The 21,503-nt window shown below is 45.9% G+C and overlaps 1 protein-coding gene across 1 annotated transcript in view; it reads left to right on the top strand.

The window, feature by feature from the left end:
• LOC129452727 (cadherin-1) overlaps window positions 1–21,503 on the top strand; it is a 49,294-nt gene that overhangs the window by 14,315 nt on the left and 13,476 nt on the right. The window contains exons 7-11 of the mRNA XM_073858844.1: window positions 6,073–6,245; window positions 18,075–18,203; window positions 18,307–18,492; window positions 18,569–18,670; window positions 21,032–21,103. Of these exons, the coding sequence (XP_073714945.1) occupies window positions 6,073–6,245; window positions 18,075–18,203; window positions 18,307–18,492; window positions 18,569–18,670; window positions 21,032–21,103 (662 nt within the window). The remainder of the gene's footprint in view (window positions 1–6,072; window positions 6,246–18,074; window positions 18,204–18,306; window positions 18,493–18,568; window positions 18,671–21,031; window positions 21,104–21,503) is intronic.

Here is a 21,503-nt window from a genome sequence, read left to right as displayed (position 1 = left end):
TGCTGATGACAAATTCTTCTTCCTTCATTTTTTTTACACCATTCCAGCATCTACGGCTATATTCATAGCAAGACCAGTTAATCCATACACAAGTTTTATTCAGACAAGTTGATCCATACACATGGGGGAGGGACAGTTTGGCATCTCCAATTTTCCTAACTTGCATGTTTTTGGTCTGTGGGAGGAAACCGAAGTACCCGAAGTAAACCCACGCTGACACAGAGAGAACATGCAAACTCCACACAAAATGGTACCTGACCAAGCCGGGGCTCGAACCGGGAACACGGGCTACCCACTGAGCCACTGTGCCACCTGGTATGCTGATGACCCCCAGCTAAACCAGCACTACACCAGCGTGGACCAGCATGGGAATTATGCTGGTCTTGCTGGTTTTTCCAGCAGGGTTGTTTCACGATGGCAATGTCTGTGACAGCCAAAATTCAACTGTGTTTCTACTTGACATCTGTTTTGTCTCTGTATTTTACTTGGGGGCGGACTGTAACCAAAAAGTGGCCTTGGACTTTATCACCCAAAGCGGCCCACCACAGCACATTGGCCCAACTAAATGTGAGAGATCTTTACCCTCAGATCTGATACAAAAGTCTCAGGTTTAACCTTGTTGTATATCATGGTTGGTAAGATGTCATTGGCAGATAGTTAAAATGCATTCATTTGATTTCCTATAAAGTATTAGTAGCATTTATTTTGGGGCAAGGTGCTGTGGTGGGCCGCTTTGGGTGGAAAGTCCAGGGCCACTTTTTGGTCCAAGTCCGCCCCTGTTCATACTAAACATGCATTGGCCTGTTAAATAACTGGATAGGCCACACCCTCAGGCAGCTAACGTATGGAGAAATGATGAAAACCAGATGTGTGTGCATTGTGAAATTTTGGGAATTGTTGTTCCTTTCAGAGCAGCAGCTGTACGAGCTAAAAATTCACAGAGAAGAGACTTAACAGCTTTACAATGATCATTGTGTGGTTAGGAGTTATAATTTTCTTATGTCAGGTAAGATTTTATTCCTCACAACAGGAAATGTTTTTAAAATTTCTGTATGACATTGATGATGTTTTTAAAAATAACCTGGAATGTTCCTATGAATTTGATGCTTTTACAATAGGAGAATATGATTTAAATATGATTTTAAAAGCCTAAAAATATTTAGTTTTTATACAACTTTATTCTGTTTGGTTGACGCTTCGCCTTGTGCTGCATAACCAACTCGGGTGTGCATTATTTTCGAATAATTCAACGGTCCGTCGTCAATTATTCTTTATATATTTAGCAGCATGACACTATTCAGTGTTGCAATATTATTTTATAGCCTAAAAATATTTATTCAACAACATGATGCTATTCAGTGTTGCAGTTGTGTTTCTACAACATTAAAAGTACAGTAAAGGTAATTTATTATAAAGGGAATTGCGCAAGACTTAGGCTATGTCTCAATCAGCTCCCTTGTTCAGTAGTCTCTGCATTGATCAGCCATTTTAAGGGCCGTCTCAATCGTAAAGTCCTTCCAGTGCACTGCAATGTTCGTTCCCTAAAAATTCCCACAATGCAACACAAAAACCAGTGAGCATCTCTGTTCACTTACCGGAAATCACGTGACCTTTTCTGAAGCTCTCAAACCGAAAATCACGCGAGCCAACTTCATGTAATGTGACAGAACTTTTATGAAGACAGCATGTATGACAGCATTTTTCACAATGTACTGTTGTAAAATGTACAACTTACATGTAAAATAAAAAAATATAACTTTATTACACAAAATTTGTGCTCCAAATCCCTCCTTTGCCGCCATTTTATTTTTTCAAACTCGACCAATCACATTCTCTCTGCACGCCCACACATAGAACTGTGGGACAGAACAATGGAGGTATCTCAGGAGACAGGAAGTAAACCAAACATTAGATTTGGACATGACTTGGAATGCTGTCTCAGAAGACACCATTTTACAGCTTTTTTACAGCAGCCTTTGAAACTAAATTATTAGACATGCCCGTTCTTTCTGAAACTCCACCCTTTAAAATGTAAAATGACAATTAAGTTAACACCTCAACTTGAGAATTAAATAGCTTAACAAATATTTTATTGTAATTTTATAAAGTGTATAATCCACAGGTTGTGTCATTAGAATATTTAATTGATTTAAAGCCACAATTTGTTAGATTTTTGTAATAAAAATACATAGATATGTATAAAGGCTAGATGTGTTACGGCGGAGTCTCTAACGTCATCACCTGGCGGCCATCTTACCTCAGGCAGCTCGCTCACTCGTAGCATTGAGTTTTAATTATGCATGTGCTTTTAAATGACCATAACTTACTAAATTTTTTACCAATTTTTAAACGGTTTGGTTTCTTACAAACTCTATTAACGTGGCTATAATTCTGGATGCTTTAGCATGTTTTTTTAGTTTAAGTATGCAGTGTCATAGGTACATCTTTGACGTTTATAACAAACCAAACCGTTTGAAAATCGATAGAAAATTAAGCAAGTTATGGTCATTTAAAAGTACATGCATCATTAAAACGCAATGCTTCGAGTGAGCGAGCTGCCTGTGGTAAGATGGCTGCCAAATGCGGACGTCCCACTCAATTGGCCAGCAGCATGGGCGAGACATCTAGCCTTTATACATATCTATGATAAAATATCCCAAAATCACTTGCACAGTGTGATATATTTAATGCTGTTGTATGCTTGCATTTCAAGTTTCCAGAGTCTTCAGCGGGTCTAAAGAGAGAAAGGAGAGGTTTCATTATTCCACCTTTAAGTCAACCTGAAAACAGCAGAGGTCCTTTCCCAAAAATGGTTGCTCATGTAAGTAAACGTAATATAAGCACTTCTTTTATTATTGCCTCCCTATGACAAATCGCTTTAATCTTTGTAAGTCACTTTGGATAAAAGCATCTGCTAAATGCCTAAATGTAATGTAAATGCAATAGCATTTCGTTTTTTTATTGCAACTTTTATTTTGCAATGCATCATCAGACTTTGTCACATGATACTTCACAGTTACAGTGGCACTGTATGGCCAATGTATCGGTTAAATATTTTTTCAGGTTTTTTCTTTAACTTGACGACAATTTTATTGTTAATAATTTGTATAACTCAAAAGAAAAAAAATCAATATATCAATAATTACAGTCCCTCTTATAAATCTATACCCCATCCACAACACTATGTATATACACTCACCTAAAGGATTATTAGGAACACCATACTAATACTGTGTTTGACCCCCTTTCGCCTTTAGAACTGCCTTAATTCTATATTGATTCAACAAGGTGCTGAAAGCATTCTTTAGAAATGTTGGCCCATATGGATAGCACCTTGCAGTTGATAGAGATTTGTGGGATGCAGATCCAGGGCATGAAGCTCCCGTTCCACCACATCCCAAAGATGCTCTAAAGGGTGGAGATCTGGTGACTGTGGGGGCCATTTTAGTACAGTGAACTCATTGTCATGTTCAAGAAACCAATTTGAAATGATTCGAGCTTCGTGACATGGTGCATTATCCTGCTGAAAGTAGCCATCAGAGGATGGGTACATGGTGGTCATAAAGGGATGGACATGGTCAGAAACAATGCTCAGGATGGCCGTGGCATTTAAACAATGCCCAATTGGCACTAAAGGGCCTAAAGTGTGCCAAGAAAACATCCCCCCACACCATTACACCAACACTATGAGCCTGCACAGTGGTAACAAGGCATGATGGATCCATGTTCTCATTCTGTTTACGCCAAATTCTGACTCTACCATCTGAATGTCTCAACAGAAATCGAGACTCATCAGACCAGGCAATATTTTCTTCAACTATCCTATTTGTAGTGGAGATGAGTGGTACCTGGTGTGGTCTTCTGCTGTTGTAGCCCATCCACCTCAAGGTTGTGCGTGTTGTGTCTTCACAAATGCTTTGCTGCATACCTCGGTTGTAATGAGTGGTTATTTCAGTCAAAGTTGCTCTTTTATCAGCTTGAATCAGTCTGCCCATTCTCCTCTGACCTCTAGCATCAACAAGCCATTTTGGCACACAGGACTGCTGCGTGTATATATATGTATATATACAGTGTGTGGATGGGGTATAGATTTACAAGAGGGAATGTAGGTATTGATATATTGATAATGAATATGTACTGTTGAAAATAAAACAGGCTTGTGTTACTGACTTTGTGTCTTTCTGTATTTAGATCAAGTCACATTTTGGTCTGCAAACTAAGATGACGTACAGTATCACAGGTGAAGGAGCAGATCTGCCACCTGTGGGTCTTTTCACATGTGATAAACATACAGGAGCTCTTTATGTGACGCAGCCCCTTGACAGAGAGAAAAAAGGTTCATATAAAGTAAGTTATTTTTAGGTTTAAACCTTACTCAAAAACGTATGTAAAAAAATGAAATAAACCACACCAAAAGCATTTTAAATGTAAAAATGATTTGGAGTTGTGATTAAGGTCACCACAGATATTTCACACTTAAAGTTATAGCTCACTGAATAATAAAAATTCTGTCATGATTTATTCACCCTCAAGTTGTTCTGAACTTTGCTTTGCTGTACACACATGAAGATATTTTGAAAAATTTTTATAACCAAACAGATGGGGCAACAGTGACTTCCATAGTATTATATTCTCCTACAGATTGGAAAGTAATCTGGTTAAAAATAATTATTTACAATTAAATACATATAAGACCTGACCTGACCAAAAAATACCTTTATTTAAACAACACCGTTCTTTAAAATCATCTGTCAAACCGAGCCTAAAGAAGAAACCTAAAGAAGAAACCTGGGTGTAATGTTTTAACAAATCAATGTCTTTGGATTGTCATTCTAGACAGATGGTCAGAAATTGTTTTTATCATCTGAAAAATATTTCTAAATTAAGAACATTGCTTCCTAAAGCTACCCACTCACAATGTGACATCCAGCCAGAGGAAAGCTAGCAAACTAAGAGTCGAGAGTCTTACTAAAACAAACACTGATCACCATAATGGTTTTAAATGAAGCAATAAACTCTAATACACTTTTTTTTGTATGTAGTTGCGACAGTAAGGGGGTGTGCACACCAAAGCTTTCACGGCCACGGCCGGCGCATGTTTTCAATTGATTCCAATGGAAACTCAGCGTTTTTCAAATAAGCCGGCACTCTGCGTTTTTTTTTCGCTCGGCGCTGAGCGTCGAGAGATGAAAGAGATTCAACTTTGGGTGAAAAGCTCCATTCGTCAATGTCAGTTCTCACACGGCCGTCCAATCACAGTGGAGGAGGGGCGGGACATGTATTACAACAACCAACCGGCTCACAGCTCAAGTATCACAGCTAAAAGGCGCTCGGCTAAAAAAACAGCTGGCAATCGGTGTCCTCCAGGCGTTTTCGGCCAACTAAAGGTCTCCAAAACATGTCTTAAAACATGAGGAGACCAGTCCTTTCAGACAGTTGCCCCTGAGCTTTGGAATGCTCTGCCCTGTCATTACATGTGGCTGAATCTGTTGAGTCTTTTAAAAAGCAACTAAAGACAATTTTTATTTAGACAAAATTTTAGTTGATCAGGCATTTATGTTTTAAAATTTTGTTTTAATCGGTTTCTACTGTTTGCCCTGTTGTAAAGCACCTTGCGATGTATGATGGGTGATTTATAAATAAAGCTTGCTTACTTACTGACTTACTATGGAAGTCAATGTTGCCTCAGATCTGCTTGGTTACAAACATTCTTAAAAATATATCTACACTTGTGTACAGAAGAAAGAACAAGATAAGAGTTTGGAACAACTTGAGGATGAGTAAATGATGACAGAATTTTCATTTTTTGTGAACTATACCTTAAATGTGTCTTCATGTCTTCAGCTCATATATGATGCAGTTGGAGAAGGAGGCGTAAAAGAGAAGCCAACAGAAATCTATTTCTATGTGATTGACCAAAATGATAATAAACCTCAGTTTACTCAAAATCTTTTCAATGGAAATGTTCCTGACGCTGCTCCTAAAGGTAAGTGGAGTTTCCTTTCTAAACACACTTTCACATTATATGATTTATAGGAGGCAGTGAATCATCTTATTTCTTTTTATCTGAAGATTATGAGTTTATGACAGTCACAGCCACTGATGCAGATGATCCAGAAACTGATAATGCTGAAATCAGATACAAAATTATCAGCCAAGATCCACCATCACCAAATCCAAATATGTTTGACATCAATCCTGTAACCGGAGGGATTCGTGTGAACAGTGAAGGCCTAAATAGAGAGGTGAGAGATGACATTTAAAATACAAGTTCTGTATTTTACACTTAAAGCCCTGTTTTCAGATTGTTTATGGTGAAATAGAACGGTTTTGACTGAAATTTCGACATATGCGGCTGCCCCGAGAATTTGCGGGTTTTTCTTGTATCACCTCCCACCTCTATAATGGCTCTATAGGTGCACAGAAACAATCTTTCCTAAAATGAATTAAACTTTCGTTTACAAAGACGTGAAACTCACCGAGTGGTCAGGGGTGTTCACTGATATGCTCACACAAAAATCGCTGCAAAATACATGTCACAAGGTGACGATCTTTTGGGCGGAACCGAAAGTCGGGAAACTTTGGTTCCGCCCGGATGTTTCCGCCCAGACCGGGAAGAGGAAACACCGGACATCCGGTAGCATCGCAAGGGCTGTAATCAGCGAAATAGAGCGCAGCTGTGGGCGTTTAAGAGAAACGCCGGTTGATTGGAGGATTACAGCACACAGAGGAGTATTTTAGGGCAGTGTAAACCACAGTTTGGGTGCGTTAGTTGTGAGTGGAAGTACGGAGCTGTGCTCGTCCGTTACATGTTGGCAGTTGGTTGCACTTTCTCTCTTTCCCTCTCATAGTTCTCAGCGGATGTTACCGTAAGCAGAAACCCTGTGGGTAGAAGAAAACAACGGTAAATGTGACACGTTTGGAGTAACCAAGGAGTAAGGAAACGAAGCCGTTTGTAAACTGTTTACCAAGAAGATCGCTGTGAGTATCGGCTCTGGATTTGATCCGAAAACATACTACTAACCTGTGCTTTATTGAACGCCCCCAGGAAGAGGAAAGCGGCCCTACCCCCGATCGAGCGTGGTAGGTGAGCCGCAGGAGTAAGTGGATTACATTCGCTATAGCAGCAGACCTAAAAAGTCCCGGCCGTAGTGTCATCGCCCCCATCTGTCCTTAGCGAAGTGGAGGACGCTGGGCGTCTCGTGTGTGCACCTGTAGTGTGGGGGGTGAGTCCATGACATTTGAAAACCTTTTCACGTTGAAGTGGTGCTGTGTATTTGCTGTGGGTTGCTGTGCAAGTGCTGTGTGTCTTGTCAGACGTACCCCGCATCATCCCCTCCACTGAGGAAGAGACGGAGAGGCTGACGGCTGTGTGTAACAGTAACTATTGTATGCTGTGTGCGATTTAAGTGAAAAGTGACGGTGTGGGCCGTGGAAGTTGCTCCGTCTGTGTGTCGACAGTTTTAGAGTGCGGCGGTGAAGACCTGGAAGCTGGCAGTGCGTGTGTGTGAGTACAAACACGAACTTGTATATTGCTACTTTACCTGTGTGTTCTATCTGTGGCAGAGTGAGGGGCGAAGGAGTTCAGCCGCCCCGTGGTCTCTACAAAGGGGCGCCCCTGTCTGGCATTCGATCGGCCTACGGGCATTGAGGACAGGGCAGCGCTCGGCCCGGCGAGACGGTTGTGACGGTCCGCCCCCCTGCTGACCAGCGGATTCGCCGAGAGGGTTTTGGCCCCCGGCGCCCCCTTGGGAAAATCGACGCCGTTTGCCTTCTGTGCAGGCCAGCTGTCGTAAGCCCGCCCTGTGTATTGTCAACCAAAACACCGTATAGCGAGCTGAGGAAAAGCTGCACTTACCCAGAGTTGCAAACAGCCGAGAGGTGAGAAGTATCCAAGTTGCACTAACCGTGTTATTGTGTCCAAGCTGCCTGTAAAGGAAGAGAGAACGAGAGTGAACGTCAGTAGAACGAACTGTGGACAGTCACACACGCCGAGCTGTAAACAGCAGAGAGGTGAGGAGTATCCAAGTTGCACTAACTGTGTTATTGTGTCCAAGCTGCCTGTAAAGGAAGAGAGAACGAGAGTGAACGTCAGTAGAACGAACTGTGAACAGTCACACACGCCCGAGCTGTAAACAGCAGAGAGGTGAGAAGTATCCAAGTTGCACTAACTGTGTTATTGTGTCCAAGCTGCCTGTAAAAGAAGAGAGAACGAGAGTGAACGTCAGTAGAACGAACTGTGGACAGTCACATATGCCCGAGCTGTAAGCAGCAGAGAGGTGAGAAGTATCCAAGTTGCACTAACTGTGTAATTGTGTCCAAGCTGCCTGTAAAGGAAGAGAGAACGAGAGTGAACGTCAGTGGAACGAACTGAACAGTCACACACGCCTGAGCTGTAAACAGCAGAGAGGTGAGAAGTATCCAAGTTGCACTAACTGTGTTATCGTGTCCAAGCTGCCTGTAAAGGAAGAGAGAACAAGAGTGAACGTCAGTAGAACGAACTGGGGACAGTCACATATGCCCGAGCTGTAAGCAGCAGAGAGGTGAGAAGTATCCACGTGCACTAACTGTGTTATTGTGTCCAAGCTGCCTGTAAAGGAAGAGAGAACAAGAGTGAACGTCAGTAGAACGAACTGTGGACAGTCACACACGCCCGAGCTGCAAACAGCAGAGAGGTGAGAAGTAATTAAGCTGCACTAACTGTGTCGTTGTGTCTAAGTGGCCTGTGAAGAGAGAGATAAGACGAGAGTGAAGGTCAGGAGAGTGACCTGTGGAAGAAAGACCCTACTTACCACGAGTTACCAGCAAGCCGACAGGCGAAGGCGATTCCAGCCCCGGCTAAACGAGTCTTCGCGTCCCAGTCGAACCCTGTGGAGAGAAACACCCAGTGGAGCGAGCAGAGAAGTATCGGCCCGACGTGGCACAGGTACCACAGTAGAGAGAGAGAGATAAAACCCCAAATTCATATTGCTTGTCTTTTGCCTCCAGGAGAGAAGAGGAGGGCGCCACGGATAGTGGGATTGGCAGGAGCCTGTCTTCCCCCGTCCCCTCCCCCCTACACTTGGGTCACCAGCCCCTGGAGCCCCCGTTGCTCTTCCCCCTTTCTGCCACTCTCCCGTGCTGTGGTCTGTCTGGAAGGCAGAGAGGAGTTAGTTTTAATTGCCCCTTTCCCCATTTCCCCAGTTATTTTAAATATTTAAATAAAGTTTGTTTTAATACTTACCTGCTCTCGTGTTGTTTGGTCATTGGGTTGGCTTTGGGGACCTCCTCGAGGTGGAAATTGAGAAGGGGCGTGGCTTTAGGTTTAGCAGCCAGCCCCTAGCCGTGACAGATTTTGGCGTAGTCGGCAGGATTCCGCCTCGAGTTGAGTAACCAGGATCGCCCAATGACCGACAACGCGGGGCCCGCAGCCCCACCCCGTGCCACGTCCATCATCATGGGTAGCCCATGGATGCAGAAGTATGGAGGAGCGGAGTCAGAGGTCCGACTGACAGAGTGGAAGGCCCAACTAGAATATTTGGCCGACCTGCAGGGCCTCAGCGCCGCCCAGCGGCTCCAGTTTGTGTTAAACTCCCTAGAGGGAGAAGCCCGGCGAGAAGTGCAAGCCGCCCCTGAAGCAGTTAGAGCCACCGCCCAGACCGTATTCCAGTTTCTCACCGAACAATATGGTGACCACACCCCTGTAGCTGTCCTCCGGTCCCAATTTTTTAACTTTAAGCAAGGCCCCCGACAAACCATTAGAGCATTTGCCCTTAGGCTGCGGGAGCAGTTCACCCGATTACAGGCCCGACGCGATCATGGGCTGGGAGCCGGGAGAACCTGTTGCGTGACCAGTTCCTCCTGGGGATGAAGGAGGGCCCCGTGAGACAGAGCCTGCGGGTCCAGTTTCGGAGGGACCCCGGGCTCACCTTCGAAGACCTTAGGAAAGAGGCATTGGCCTTGGAAGGTGATGAGGTCGAAGTCAGCGAGGCTCCAGTATGCGCAGCGGTGAGCGAATCGGCACCCACACCACCTGAGCGGGCGGATTGGAAGCAGGCCCTGAAGGCAGAATTGCTGAAAGACGTCCAGGAACAGATATCGGAGCTGTCTAAAGCTCTCCTGGGAGAGTTGCGCCAAGGAAGGGCGCGGGAGGAACCGAGGCCGGCCCCCCGAGAACGAACATACTCGGAGCGAGGCCGAGAGCCGCCCGGACGTCCAGACCACTTTAACCGGCCCCGCTTTGAATGGGATGACCAAGGGCGGCCTATTTGCAATCGCTGTGGTAAACCAGGACATATCAGTCGCCAGTGTGGGCCTCGTAGGGCATCGGAAGGGGGTTTTTAGATCGGCCGGCCACAGTGGGTCGTGTGGCCGGGAACCCTCGGGAAGACCCCAGAAGAAATAATCCCAGGCATCAGATGATTGGGCATAGCCCAATAGCGGAGGTAAAAGTGTGTGGCAAGACAGTACAATGCCTGGTAGATACGGGCTCTCAGGTAACGTTGTTTGCAGAAAGCCTATCACAAGAAATATTTGGGAAGAAAGGAACACAAGGGGCAGAGGCCCCCTGGCTGACGTTGCGGGGCGCAAATGGCCTGGAGATCCCTTACGTCGGTTACCGACTAACGGACTTGGAAGTCCATGGGGTGTTAGTCCCCCAAAAAGGTGTGATCATTGTCGAAGACAGGTGTTTGGGTGCCCATCGAGCCCTACTGGGCATGAATGTCCTCTCTGAATGTTGGGAAGAGTTATTTCAGGCTAGGCCTGGCCCCAGGATTCCACCTGCCGAGAGGCCCAAATGGGAGCGTGTAGTTGCCGACTGTCGTCGAGTCCAGATGGCCCAGGTCCGTAGAGACCGAGAAGAGGTAGGAAGAGTGATGTGTCGTTTTGCTTTGTCTATTCCCCCTAGAAGTGAGGCCATTGTGTGGGCGAGAGTGCCCCCTCGAGAAGTCGACCCTGAGGAGTGGGTATTGGTCGAGCCTCATGCAGACTGCCCTCAAGTGGAGGTAGCACGGGGCCTAGTGGCGGTCCGCCGGGGGAGAGTCCCCGTGAAAGTACGAAATGAACACCCCTATGCAGTCCACTTACATCGACACCAACGACTGGCCCGACTAACGGCGGTCGCGCCCCATCAGGTGAGAGAGGAGAGAGACGTCAGTTTCCGTCAGGTGTGCCCCTCCGTGATTGAGGTGGCCCTGACACAGATGGATGGCCCCATGAACGACAGGAAGAGTGAGGTGCCGGAACATCTTGAGGGTGAGTCACTACGAGGGAAAAATTTGGAACCAGTACAGACACAGAAGCTCCAGGCGCTTCTTCGAAAATGGCAGCATGTGTTTGCAAGTCATGAGGAAGACTATGGGTGCACCAGAGTGGTGGAACATCATATCCCGACTGGGGACGCCGGGCCGAGCAGAGAGAGATATCGGCCGATTCCACCTACCCTATACACAGAAGTACGCACACTCTTGCAGGGCCTGCTGGAGCGAGGCATTGTTCGGGAGAGCAGTAGCCCGTGGGCGGCCCCCATCGTGCTTGTACAGAAGAAGTCAGGGGCCTGGAGGTTCTGTGTGGATTATCGTAAGCTCAACCTAGTAACCAAGAAAGACGCTTTTCCCCTACCACGGATCGAAGACTCCCTTGCCAGCCTCACGCAGTCCGCATGGTATTCCACTCTAGATCTGGCCAGCGGGTATTGGCAGGTGCAGGTGGCCAAGGCAGATCGAGAGAAGACCGCCTTCACGACCCCGTTTGGATTATTTGAGTGGGAATGGATGCCCTTCGGGCTTTGTAACGCTCCGGCCACGTTCCAGCGACTGATGCAGCGCTGTCTTGGAGGTCAGTTGATGAAGTCAGTTTTAGTATACTTGGATGATGTGATTGTGTATTCCCCAGATTTCGATTCCCACCTTCAGCACCTCGAAGAGGTCTTCCAGGCCATGGAAAGGTACGGGCTAAAGCTGCAACCTGATAAATGCCATCTGCTGAGGCGAGAAGTTCATTTCCTGGGTCACGTGGTCAGTGCCGCAGGGGTGTCCGTGGACCCCGGAAAAGTCTCTGTAGTGAAAGACTGGATTGCACCCAAAACCGTGAGGCAGGTACGATCATTTCTGGGATTTGTGGGGTATTACAGACGATTCATCAAAGACTTTTCAAAGATTGCTAAACCTCTTAACCAGCTGTTGGTTGGTACAGGGCGAAACCGGGGACGTGGGTCACCCTCAATCAACTGGGATGACCCTTGTGAGGCTGCGTTCCAGAGACTAAAGCAGGAACTGTTACAGGCACCCATTTTGGCATATGCAGACTTTACTAAACCCTTTGTTCTGTACACAGACGCAAGCAACCTGGGGCTGGGGGCCGTATTGGCCCAACGACACGAAGGAAGGGAGCGGGTGATCGCCTATGCAAGCCGGAGCCTCCATCCAGCGGAGAGGAACGATGCAAATTACAGCTCGTTTAAACTGGAGTTGCTGGCCTTGAAGTGGGCCCTAAGTGAAAAGTTTAAAGACTACCTTTGGGGTGCCAAGGTAACGGTAATTACGGATAATAACCCTCTAGTGCATTTGCAGACGGCGAAGTTGGGGGCCGTAGAGCAGCGGTGGGTAGCCCAGCTGGCCAACTTCGACTACCACTTGCAGTACCGACCGGGGCGCGAGCACACGAACGCTGATGTCCTTTCGAGGCTGTCGGAGATGGACGACCCCGGGTGCCGGGGAAGAGAAGAGGAGAACAGCCCGAGGGAGGATTATATGATAGGGGCCGTGGATGCCCCAGGAGGACAGCAAGAGGCCGTCCCCGGGAACTGGGGGTGGGACCCCCGTCGATGGATGGAGAGGCAAGCCCGGGATCAGGATGTGTGTCAGGTGAAGACGTGGGTGGAGCAGAGGCGACGACCGACGTCGCCAGAAAGAATAGCCCAGACGGAGACGGGGAGAAAACTGCTGGGGCAGTGGGACAAGCTAGAACTGCAGGAAGGAGTGCTGTGCAGAAAGGTCAGTGACCCGAAACTGGGCGAGGAGGTGCGCCAGATTGTGGTGCCCGCCGATCAGACGACAGCATTAGTCTCGGCCTACCATGATCAGCTGGGGCATCAAGGACAAGAGAGGACCATATCACTGCTGCGCAGATTTTTTTATTGGCCAGGGCTGGAAGCCACGGTTCGTAGCTTGATCCAGGCGTGTCCCAGGTGTATGTTGTTCAAATCTCGGCGAGAGGCTCGAGCGCCGATGGTGCCCATCCAGGCTAAAGCCCCCCTCCACATTATGGCCATGGACTTCCTGACCCTGGGCCGGCCGCAAGACCGCTACCAAAACATCTTGGTAATTACCGACCTATTCACCAAATACGCATGGGCAGTCCCCACCCTCGACCAGACAGCTAATACCACCGCGATGGCCCTCTGGAGGAACGTCTTTCAGACATTTGGATGCCCGGAGTTTTTGTACTCGGATCAAGGGGCCAACTTCGAGTCAAAGGTGATCCGAGAATTATGCCAGTTGTATGGGTGTACCAAGACCCATACGACGTCGTACCATCCCCAGGGAAATGGCAGCTGCGAGAGGTTCAATCAGACCCTGTTGGGGTTACTGGGGACCCTGGATCAACGGCAGCAGAGCGACTGGGTGAGTGCTTTACCGAATCTACTACAGGCATATAATAATAGTGTACATAGTACGACGGGGTATGCCCCTACTTACCTGATGTTCGGCAGACATGTGCGGATGCCCACGGACCTGGTCTTAGGAGTGGCAGCTGGCCAGGAGGAAGTGAGCGTGACCGAGTGGGTGGGACGCCATCACCAGCGGCTACACTTTGCCTATGAACAGGTATCTAAGAGAATACAGACCACAGGGGTGAAGAACAAGCGGTTGTACGACCGGTCGGCCCGGGACGCCCCCCTGCTACCACGAGAGTGGGTCTTGGCGAGGGACAACAGGCGCCAAGGCAAGGGAAAGTTAAGCGACCGCTGGGAGACCATCCCGTATGTGGTTTGTAGGCAGCAGAGACCGGGACAGCCGGTGTACACCATCCGGCCAGAAGGAAAGGCCGGCCCTGAGCGGGTGGTACACCAGAACATGATTCGCCCCTGCCCCAACTATCCCGAAGCAGCAGAGGAAAGGGTTGTGGAGCCGGTGCCGGCGGCCCCCTGGATGGGAGGATGGGCTGTGGTACCAGGCCGACCCGTGTTGGCGTTGCCCCCGGCTGCCCCGAGAGGGCGAGAGTTAGCACCTGAGCCAGCTGAACCCCCGGCCGCCCAGAGGCAGCGAGAGTTAGCACCCGAGCCAGCTGAACCCCCGGGACAACTAGAGCCGGCACACGAACCAGCTGAACCTGATTCACCCGTGAGACGCTCCCAACGGGAGAACCGAGGCCGCCCCCCTGCCCGCTACGGTGAGTGGACAACCCCGAGGCATTCTAGGGACTAGAATGCATTGGCGGGGGAGGATGTCACAAGGTGACGATCTTTTGGGCGGAACCGAAAGTCGGGAAACTTTGGTTCCGCCCGGATGTTTCCGCCCAGACCGGGAAGAGGAAACACCGGACATCCGGTAGCATCGCAAGGGCTGTAATCAGCGAAATAGAGCGCAGCTGTGGGCGTTTAAGAGAAACGCCGGTTGATTGGAGGATTACAGCACACAGAGGAGTATTTTAGGGCAGTGTAAACCACAGTTTGGGTGCGTTAGTTGTGAGTGGAAGTACGGAGCTGTGCTCGTCCGTTACATGTTGGCAGTTGGTTGCACTTTCTCTCTTTCCCTCTCATAGTTCTCAGCGGATGTTACCGTAAGCAGAAACCCTGTGGGTAGAAGAAAACAACGGTAAATGTGACACGTTTGGAGTAACCAAGGAGTAAGGAAACGAAGCCGTTTGTAAACTGTTTACCAAGAAGATCGCTGTGAGTATCGGCTCTGGATTTGATCCGAAAACATACTACTAGCCTGTGCTTTATTGAACGCCCCCAGGAAGAGGAAAGCGGCCCTACCCCCGATCGAGCGTGGTAGGTGAGCCGCAGGAGTAAGTGGATTACATTCGCCATAGCAGCAGACCTAAAAAGTCCCGGCCGTAGTGTCATCGCCCCCATCTGTCCTTAGCGAAGTGGAGGACGCTGGGCGTCTCGTGTGTGCACCTGTAGTGTGGTGGGTGAGTCCATGACATTTGAAAACCTTTTCACGTTGAAGTGGTGCTGTGTATTTGCTGTGGGTTGCTGTGCAAGTGCTGTGTGTCTTGTCAGACGTACCCCGCATCATCCCCTCCACTGAGGAAGAGACGGAGAGGCTGACGGCTGTGTGTAACAGTAACTATTGTATGCTGTGTGCGATTTAAGTGAAAAGTGACGGTGTGGGCCTTGGAAGTTGCTCCGTCTGTGTGTCGACAGTTTTAGAGTGCGGCGGTGAAGACCTGGAAGCTGGCAGTGCGTGTGTGTGAGTACAAACACGAACTTGTATATTGCTACTTTACCTGTGTGTTCTATCTGTGGCAGAGTGAGGGGCGAAGGAGTTCAGCCGCCCCGTGGTCTCTACAAAGGGGCACCCCTGTCTGGCATTCGATCGGCCTACGGGCATTGAGGACAGGGCAGCGCTCGGCCCGGCGAGACGGTGTGACGGTCCGCCCCCCTGCTGAACAGCGGATTCGCCGAGAGGGTTTTGGCCCCCGGCGCCCCCTTGGGAAAATCGACGCCGTTTGCCTTCTGTGCAGGCCAGCTGTCGTAAGCCCGCCCTGTGTATTGTCAACCAAAACACCGTATAGCGAGCTGAGGAAAAGCTGCACTTACCCAGAGTTGCAAACAGCCGAGAGGTGAGAAGTATCCAAGTTGCACTAACCGTGTTATTGTGTCCAAGCTGCCTGTAAAGGAAGAGAGAACGAGAGTGAACGTCAGTAGAACGAACTGTGGACAGTCACACACGCCGAGCTGTAAACAGCAGAGAGGTGAGGAGTATCCAAGTTGCACTAACTGTGTTATTGTGTCCAAGCTGCCTGTAAAGGAAGAGAGAACGAGAGTGAACGTCAGTAGAACGAACTGTGAACAGTCACACACGCCCGAGCTGTAAACAGCAGAGAGGTGAGAAGTATCCAAGTTGCACTAACTGTGTTATTGTGTCCAAGCTGCCTGTAAAGGAAGAGAGAACGAGAGTGAACGTCAGTAGAACGAACTGTGAACAGTCACACACGCCCGAGCTGTAAACAGCAGAGAGGTGAGAAGTATCCAAGTTGCACTAACTGTGTTATTGTGTCCAAGCTGCCTGTAAAAGAAGAGAGAACGAGAGTGAACGTCAGTAGAACGAACTGTGAACAGTCACACACGCCCGAGCTGTAAACAGCAGAGAGGTGAGAAGTATCCAAGTTGCACTAACTGTGTTATTGTGTCCAAGCTGCCTGTAAAAGAAGAGAGAACGAGAGTGAACGTCAGTAGAACGAACTGTGGACAGTCACATATGCCCGAGCTGTAAGCAGCAGAGAGGTGAGAAGTATCCAAGTTGCACTAACTGTGTTATTGTGTCCAAGCTGCCTGTAAAGGAAGAGAGAACGAGAGTGAACGTCAGTGGAACGAACTGAACAGTCACACACGCCTGAGCTGTAAACAGCAGAGAGGTGAGAAGTATCCAAGTTGCACTAACTGTGTTATCGTGTCCAAGCTGCCTGTAAAGGAAGAGAGAACAAGAGTGAACGTCAGTAGAACGAACTGGGGACAGTCACATATGCCCGAGCTGTAAGCAGCAGAGAGGTGAGAAGTATCCACGTGCACTAACTGTGTTATTGTGTCCAAGCTGCCTGTAAAGGAAGAGAGAACAAGAGTGAACGTCAGTAGAACGAACTGTGGACAGTCACACACGCCCGAGCTGCAAACAGCAGAGAGGTGAGAAGTAATAAAGCTGCACTAACTGTGTCGTTGTGTCTAAGTGGCCTGTGAGGAGAGAGATAAGGCGAGAGTGAAGGTCAGGAGAGTGACCTGTGGAAGAAAGACCATACTTACCACGAGTTACCAGCAAGCCGACAGGCGAAGGCGATTCCAGCCCCGGCTAAACGAGTCTTCGCGTCCCAGTCGAACCCTGTGGAGAGAAACACCCAGTGGAGCGAGCAGAGAAGTATCGGCCCGACGTGGCACAGGTACCACAGTAGAGAGAGAGAGATAAAACCCCAAATTCATATTGCTTGTCTTTTGCCTCCAGGAGAGAAGAGGAGGGCGCCACGGATAGTGGGATTGGCAGGAGCCTGTGTTCCCCCGTCCCCTCCCCCCTACACTTGGGTCACCAGCCCCTGGAGCCCCCGTTGCTCTTCCCCCTTTCTGCCACTCTCCCGTGCTGTGGTCTGTCTGGAAGGCAGAGAGGAGTTAGTTTTAATTGCCCCTTTCCCCATTTCCCCAGTTATTTTAAATATTTAAATAAAGTTTGTTTTAATACTTACCTGCTCTCGTGTTGTTTGGTCATTGGGTTGGCTTTGGGGACCTCCTCGAGGTGGAAATTGAGAAGGGGCGTGGCTTTAGGTTTAGCAGCCAGCCCCTAGCCGTGACATACACATTCCAACAGGATTTATCGTAGTTTTTGTTCAACTCCATTGACTTGTATTAGATGTGCTGTGAGGTATGGTATTACTCCGCGCCGGGAATTTTTTTGTATTCTTGCAATTGGCAAAGGTGGATTATCACCACCAACTGGGCTGGAGTGTCTATTATTCAAGCTCTCAGCGGAAAAATGTAAGAGTGTGAGGCGTTTGGAAAAATAGGTCCACAAGTTTACAACGAATGCTAAAACAGCTGTTGGAAAGCATCTTTTGCAGCGATTTTTGTGTGAGCATATCAGTGAACAGCCCTGACCACTCGCTGAGTTTCACGTCTTTGTAAATGAATTTTTAATGCATTTTAGGAAGGATTGTTCCTGTGCACCTATTCAGCCATTGTAGAGGTGGGAGGTGAAACAACAAACACCCGAAAATTCTCGGGGCAGCTGCATATGTCGAGGTTTCAGTCAAAACCGTTCTATTTCACCATAAACAATCCGAAAACAGGACTTTAAGTGTAAAACACCGAACTTGTCCTTTAATGATTGTAATGTAGTTAATAAAACACAAAACTAACCTGTGAACGTCTTCTCTTTCAGAAATGGTCCAACTATACTTTAGTCATTGAGGCTGCAGACATGAAAGGAGAGGGTTTCAAAACAATTGGCAGAGCTGTTATTACTGTCACTGATAGCAATGATAATCCACCTCAATTTAAGCAAACAGAGGTAACATAACTGTAGTTAATATATTTGTCTTAAACTGATAAGTTAGTAAATTACTACTGTATATTGTCCTTAAGTGTGAATATATGCTTTTGTTTTGTTTTAGTACACTGTATCTGTCCCAGAGAATCAAGTTGGAGTTGAAGTTGCCAACCTCACAGTCACTGATGGAGATGAACCTGGATCACCTGCCTGGTCAACTAAGTATAAGATTATCAGTGGTGATGAAGGAGGAGTTTTCAGTGTCAGTACTGGACCCAGTCAGCTGGAGGGAATCATCACCACTGTGAAGGTACTGAATGATCTTCATAAAATGTTAACATGAAGACACACAAATATAAACTTTCATTCTTGTTTTATACTTTTAGCCTCTGGATTTCGAGGTGACCAAGCAGTTCATTTTGTCTGTGATTGTTGAGAACGATCATCCGTTTGCCGGCTCTTTGCCCACATCCACCGCCACAGTCACTGTCAATGTGTTGGATGAACAAGAATAAGAGAAGCAGATTGGATCAATAAATCACAGCACACAACTGTAAGAGGCTGTCAGTCATGTGAGAGATGATGGATTTAATTGATTTAGTCTGGATTATAATCTCTGTTATATTCCTTTATTATCATCATCATCATCACAATTATAGCAAACATTTTACATGTTTCATTTTTAAAAAATCTTCCCTTTTAAAGCCCAATATTAGTGTTGTACGGTATACTCTTTAGCTGTAACGCTGTCTGTCAACACTTTTCTGACGATCTGTCCTATTATTAGGAATAAAGTCCATTGATACAATTAGTTAAACTTTGTTTGTGACTCTCATTTCTCTCTTAGTAATTTCTATTTTCTAAACCATGCCTTCTTACAAGTAACAAATAGCTCTGATTGAGTTAAAGAAAATCCAGTTAACTAGACTCTGGGGTAAACATGAAGATACTGAATGCTCTTCATAAAATGTTAACACGACGGTTATGATGACACACAAATATAAACTTTCATTCTTTTTTTATACTTTAGCCTTTGGATCTCCCGAATTTCCGTGGCATAGTCACGAAATTTTGTGCTCATTTTCCGTGGCATTCTTGCGGATCTCCGCATTTTTCCGTGGCCCTGCTACAGACTGTCTTTTTCCGTGGCATTCTCACGGATTGGTTACTCAACTGTTTTGTCCTATTTTCTTACCATTTTCGCTTCGGTTTAGGGTTAGATTTACATGAAATGACATCCCTAACCAAACCCAACTCTAACCCCAATGCCAGGCGACAATTGTTTAAAGTTTAGAAAATATCAAAGAATAAATCAGAAATAGTATAAACCAATAGTTAAAGTAACATACTAACACAAACACCAAATCTAACCCTAAACCAAAGCGAAAATGGTTTGAAAATAGGAAAAAGCAGTTGAGTAACCAATCCGTGAGAATGCCACAGAAAAAGACAGTCCATAGCAGGGCCACGGAAAAATGCGGAGATCCGTGAGAATGCCATGGAAAAATTAGCACAAAATTCCGTGACTATCCCACGGAACTTTGTGAGATCATGTTGAATTCTGTCTGTGATTGTTGTTCATCCATTCTTTGCCCACATCCACCGCCACAGTCACTGTCAATGTGGAGGATGAACAAAGATAAGAAAAGCAGATTGGATCATTAAATTATATACATATAGCATATTCAACACATATATATATATATATATATATATAAATATATATATATATATATATATATATATATATATATATATATATATATATATATATATATATATATATATATATATATATATATATATAATACATATTATAAAACAGGCAGTTGTGGTTCTTCATTCTGATTGGTTGAAACGCGTTCTAAGCCGTGATAAAATACCCCGGTAAACCGGTAAAAACGTTTTTTTGTTGTTGTTGTTGTTGTTTGAAAGCGGATGGTCTGTTCTTTCATTTGATATTTTATGTTTATTTAAAGAAGATCATTTTTCTGTAAGGCAATAAATTAAAACTGGGTGGCAACTTAAAAATAAAACGCTGACGGGGAAAGAGTTAAGCATGCTTCCAAGCATATTTGATCATCAAGTAATATTAAGAGTAATATTTGTACTATTATAATTACAACTTGTTTCTGTTTTATTTTATGAAATCCTGCTATGCATATGAAGTAACCGTTTTATAAAAGCAACAAGCCTCGCAAAGCAGTGGGGTTATATTGCATTTTATTACAGCTAAGGGGGTTTTAGGCACTCCATGTGGGTCGTGCCAAACAACCCCCTTTAGCTGTTATAAAATGCTCTAGTAACCCACTGCTTCTTGGGGCTTGTTGCTTTAATATTTCTTGCATAGAACTGCATATGGACAACATTATAACATAATACGACAAATCTACAAATCTAGGTAACATAAACAGATCATCTACCAGCACGATCATCTGGAGACCATTTTTCCTAGGAAAGCAAATATAGTCCTTATTGTATATATAAAGTTATTCATGTCATGTCTTTGGGTTTGTTGTTACATTTGCGTATGTGTATGGTGATAAAAGAAGCCTAAAACACACATTGCAAGGTTTGAGGAGTGATAATTGTGTTTAAACAGACTGAAAAAGTTCTCTCTGCTGGACTCATGTTTCCTGTAGCACACAAGTGGTTGTGGATTGTTGATGGTCAATAAATATTTCTCACATTTAGCTTTTGCTGAATTTGATATTCAATTCCTTTATTCATTTTTTTGGTCATGTTATGCACTGGATATGCCAAACTACACCATAGAAAGAGGATGTGTGTTTTGCAAAACTCTTTTAGTTTCGTTCAGAGCAGCAGCTGCATGAGCTTAATATTCACAGAAATCAGAGACTTTACAGCTTCACAAAAAGAAAATGATTATCATGCGATTAGGAGTTATTTTCCTTTGTCAGGTAAGATTTTATTCCTCATAACAGGGAAAGTTTGACTGATGTATTGATAAAATAACAGGTTGCTGAATTATTATTTGTATTTTAAAAATATTACCACAATGTCAGAATGTAACATTGTTTAAATGTTAAAAGGCCTTTTCATTTTTTTAAAAGATATAGGAAGTATCATATTCTCAGTCAAAAACATAATACTATTGAGTGTTACAAATGTGTTTATGTTAGCCATTATTGAATTTCACCAGACTTGGAAAAAAACGAATCAAACACAATTCTTATTTCTGAAACTCTTTAAATCAGCGGCGGATGGTGACTTGTTTTCCGAGCGGCGCAAATTCATAATACGTGTTCGGAGTGTCATGTGTGGTTTGTCATGTGAAAATACATCGAAAGGGTTCATGAT

The sequence above is a fragment of the Misgurnus anguillicaudatus genome, chromosome 21, assembly GCF_027580225.2.
Source record: "Misgurnus anguillicaudatus chromosome 21, ASM2758022v2, whole genome shotgun sequence".
NCBI classification, from domain to species: Eukaryota; Metazoa; Chordata; class Actinopteri; order Cypriniformes; family Cobitidae; genus Misgurnus; species Misgurnus anguillicaudatus.
This window is presented reverse-complemented; position numbering and strand designations above follow the sequence as displayed.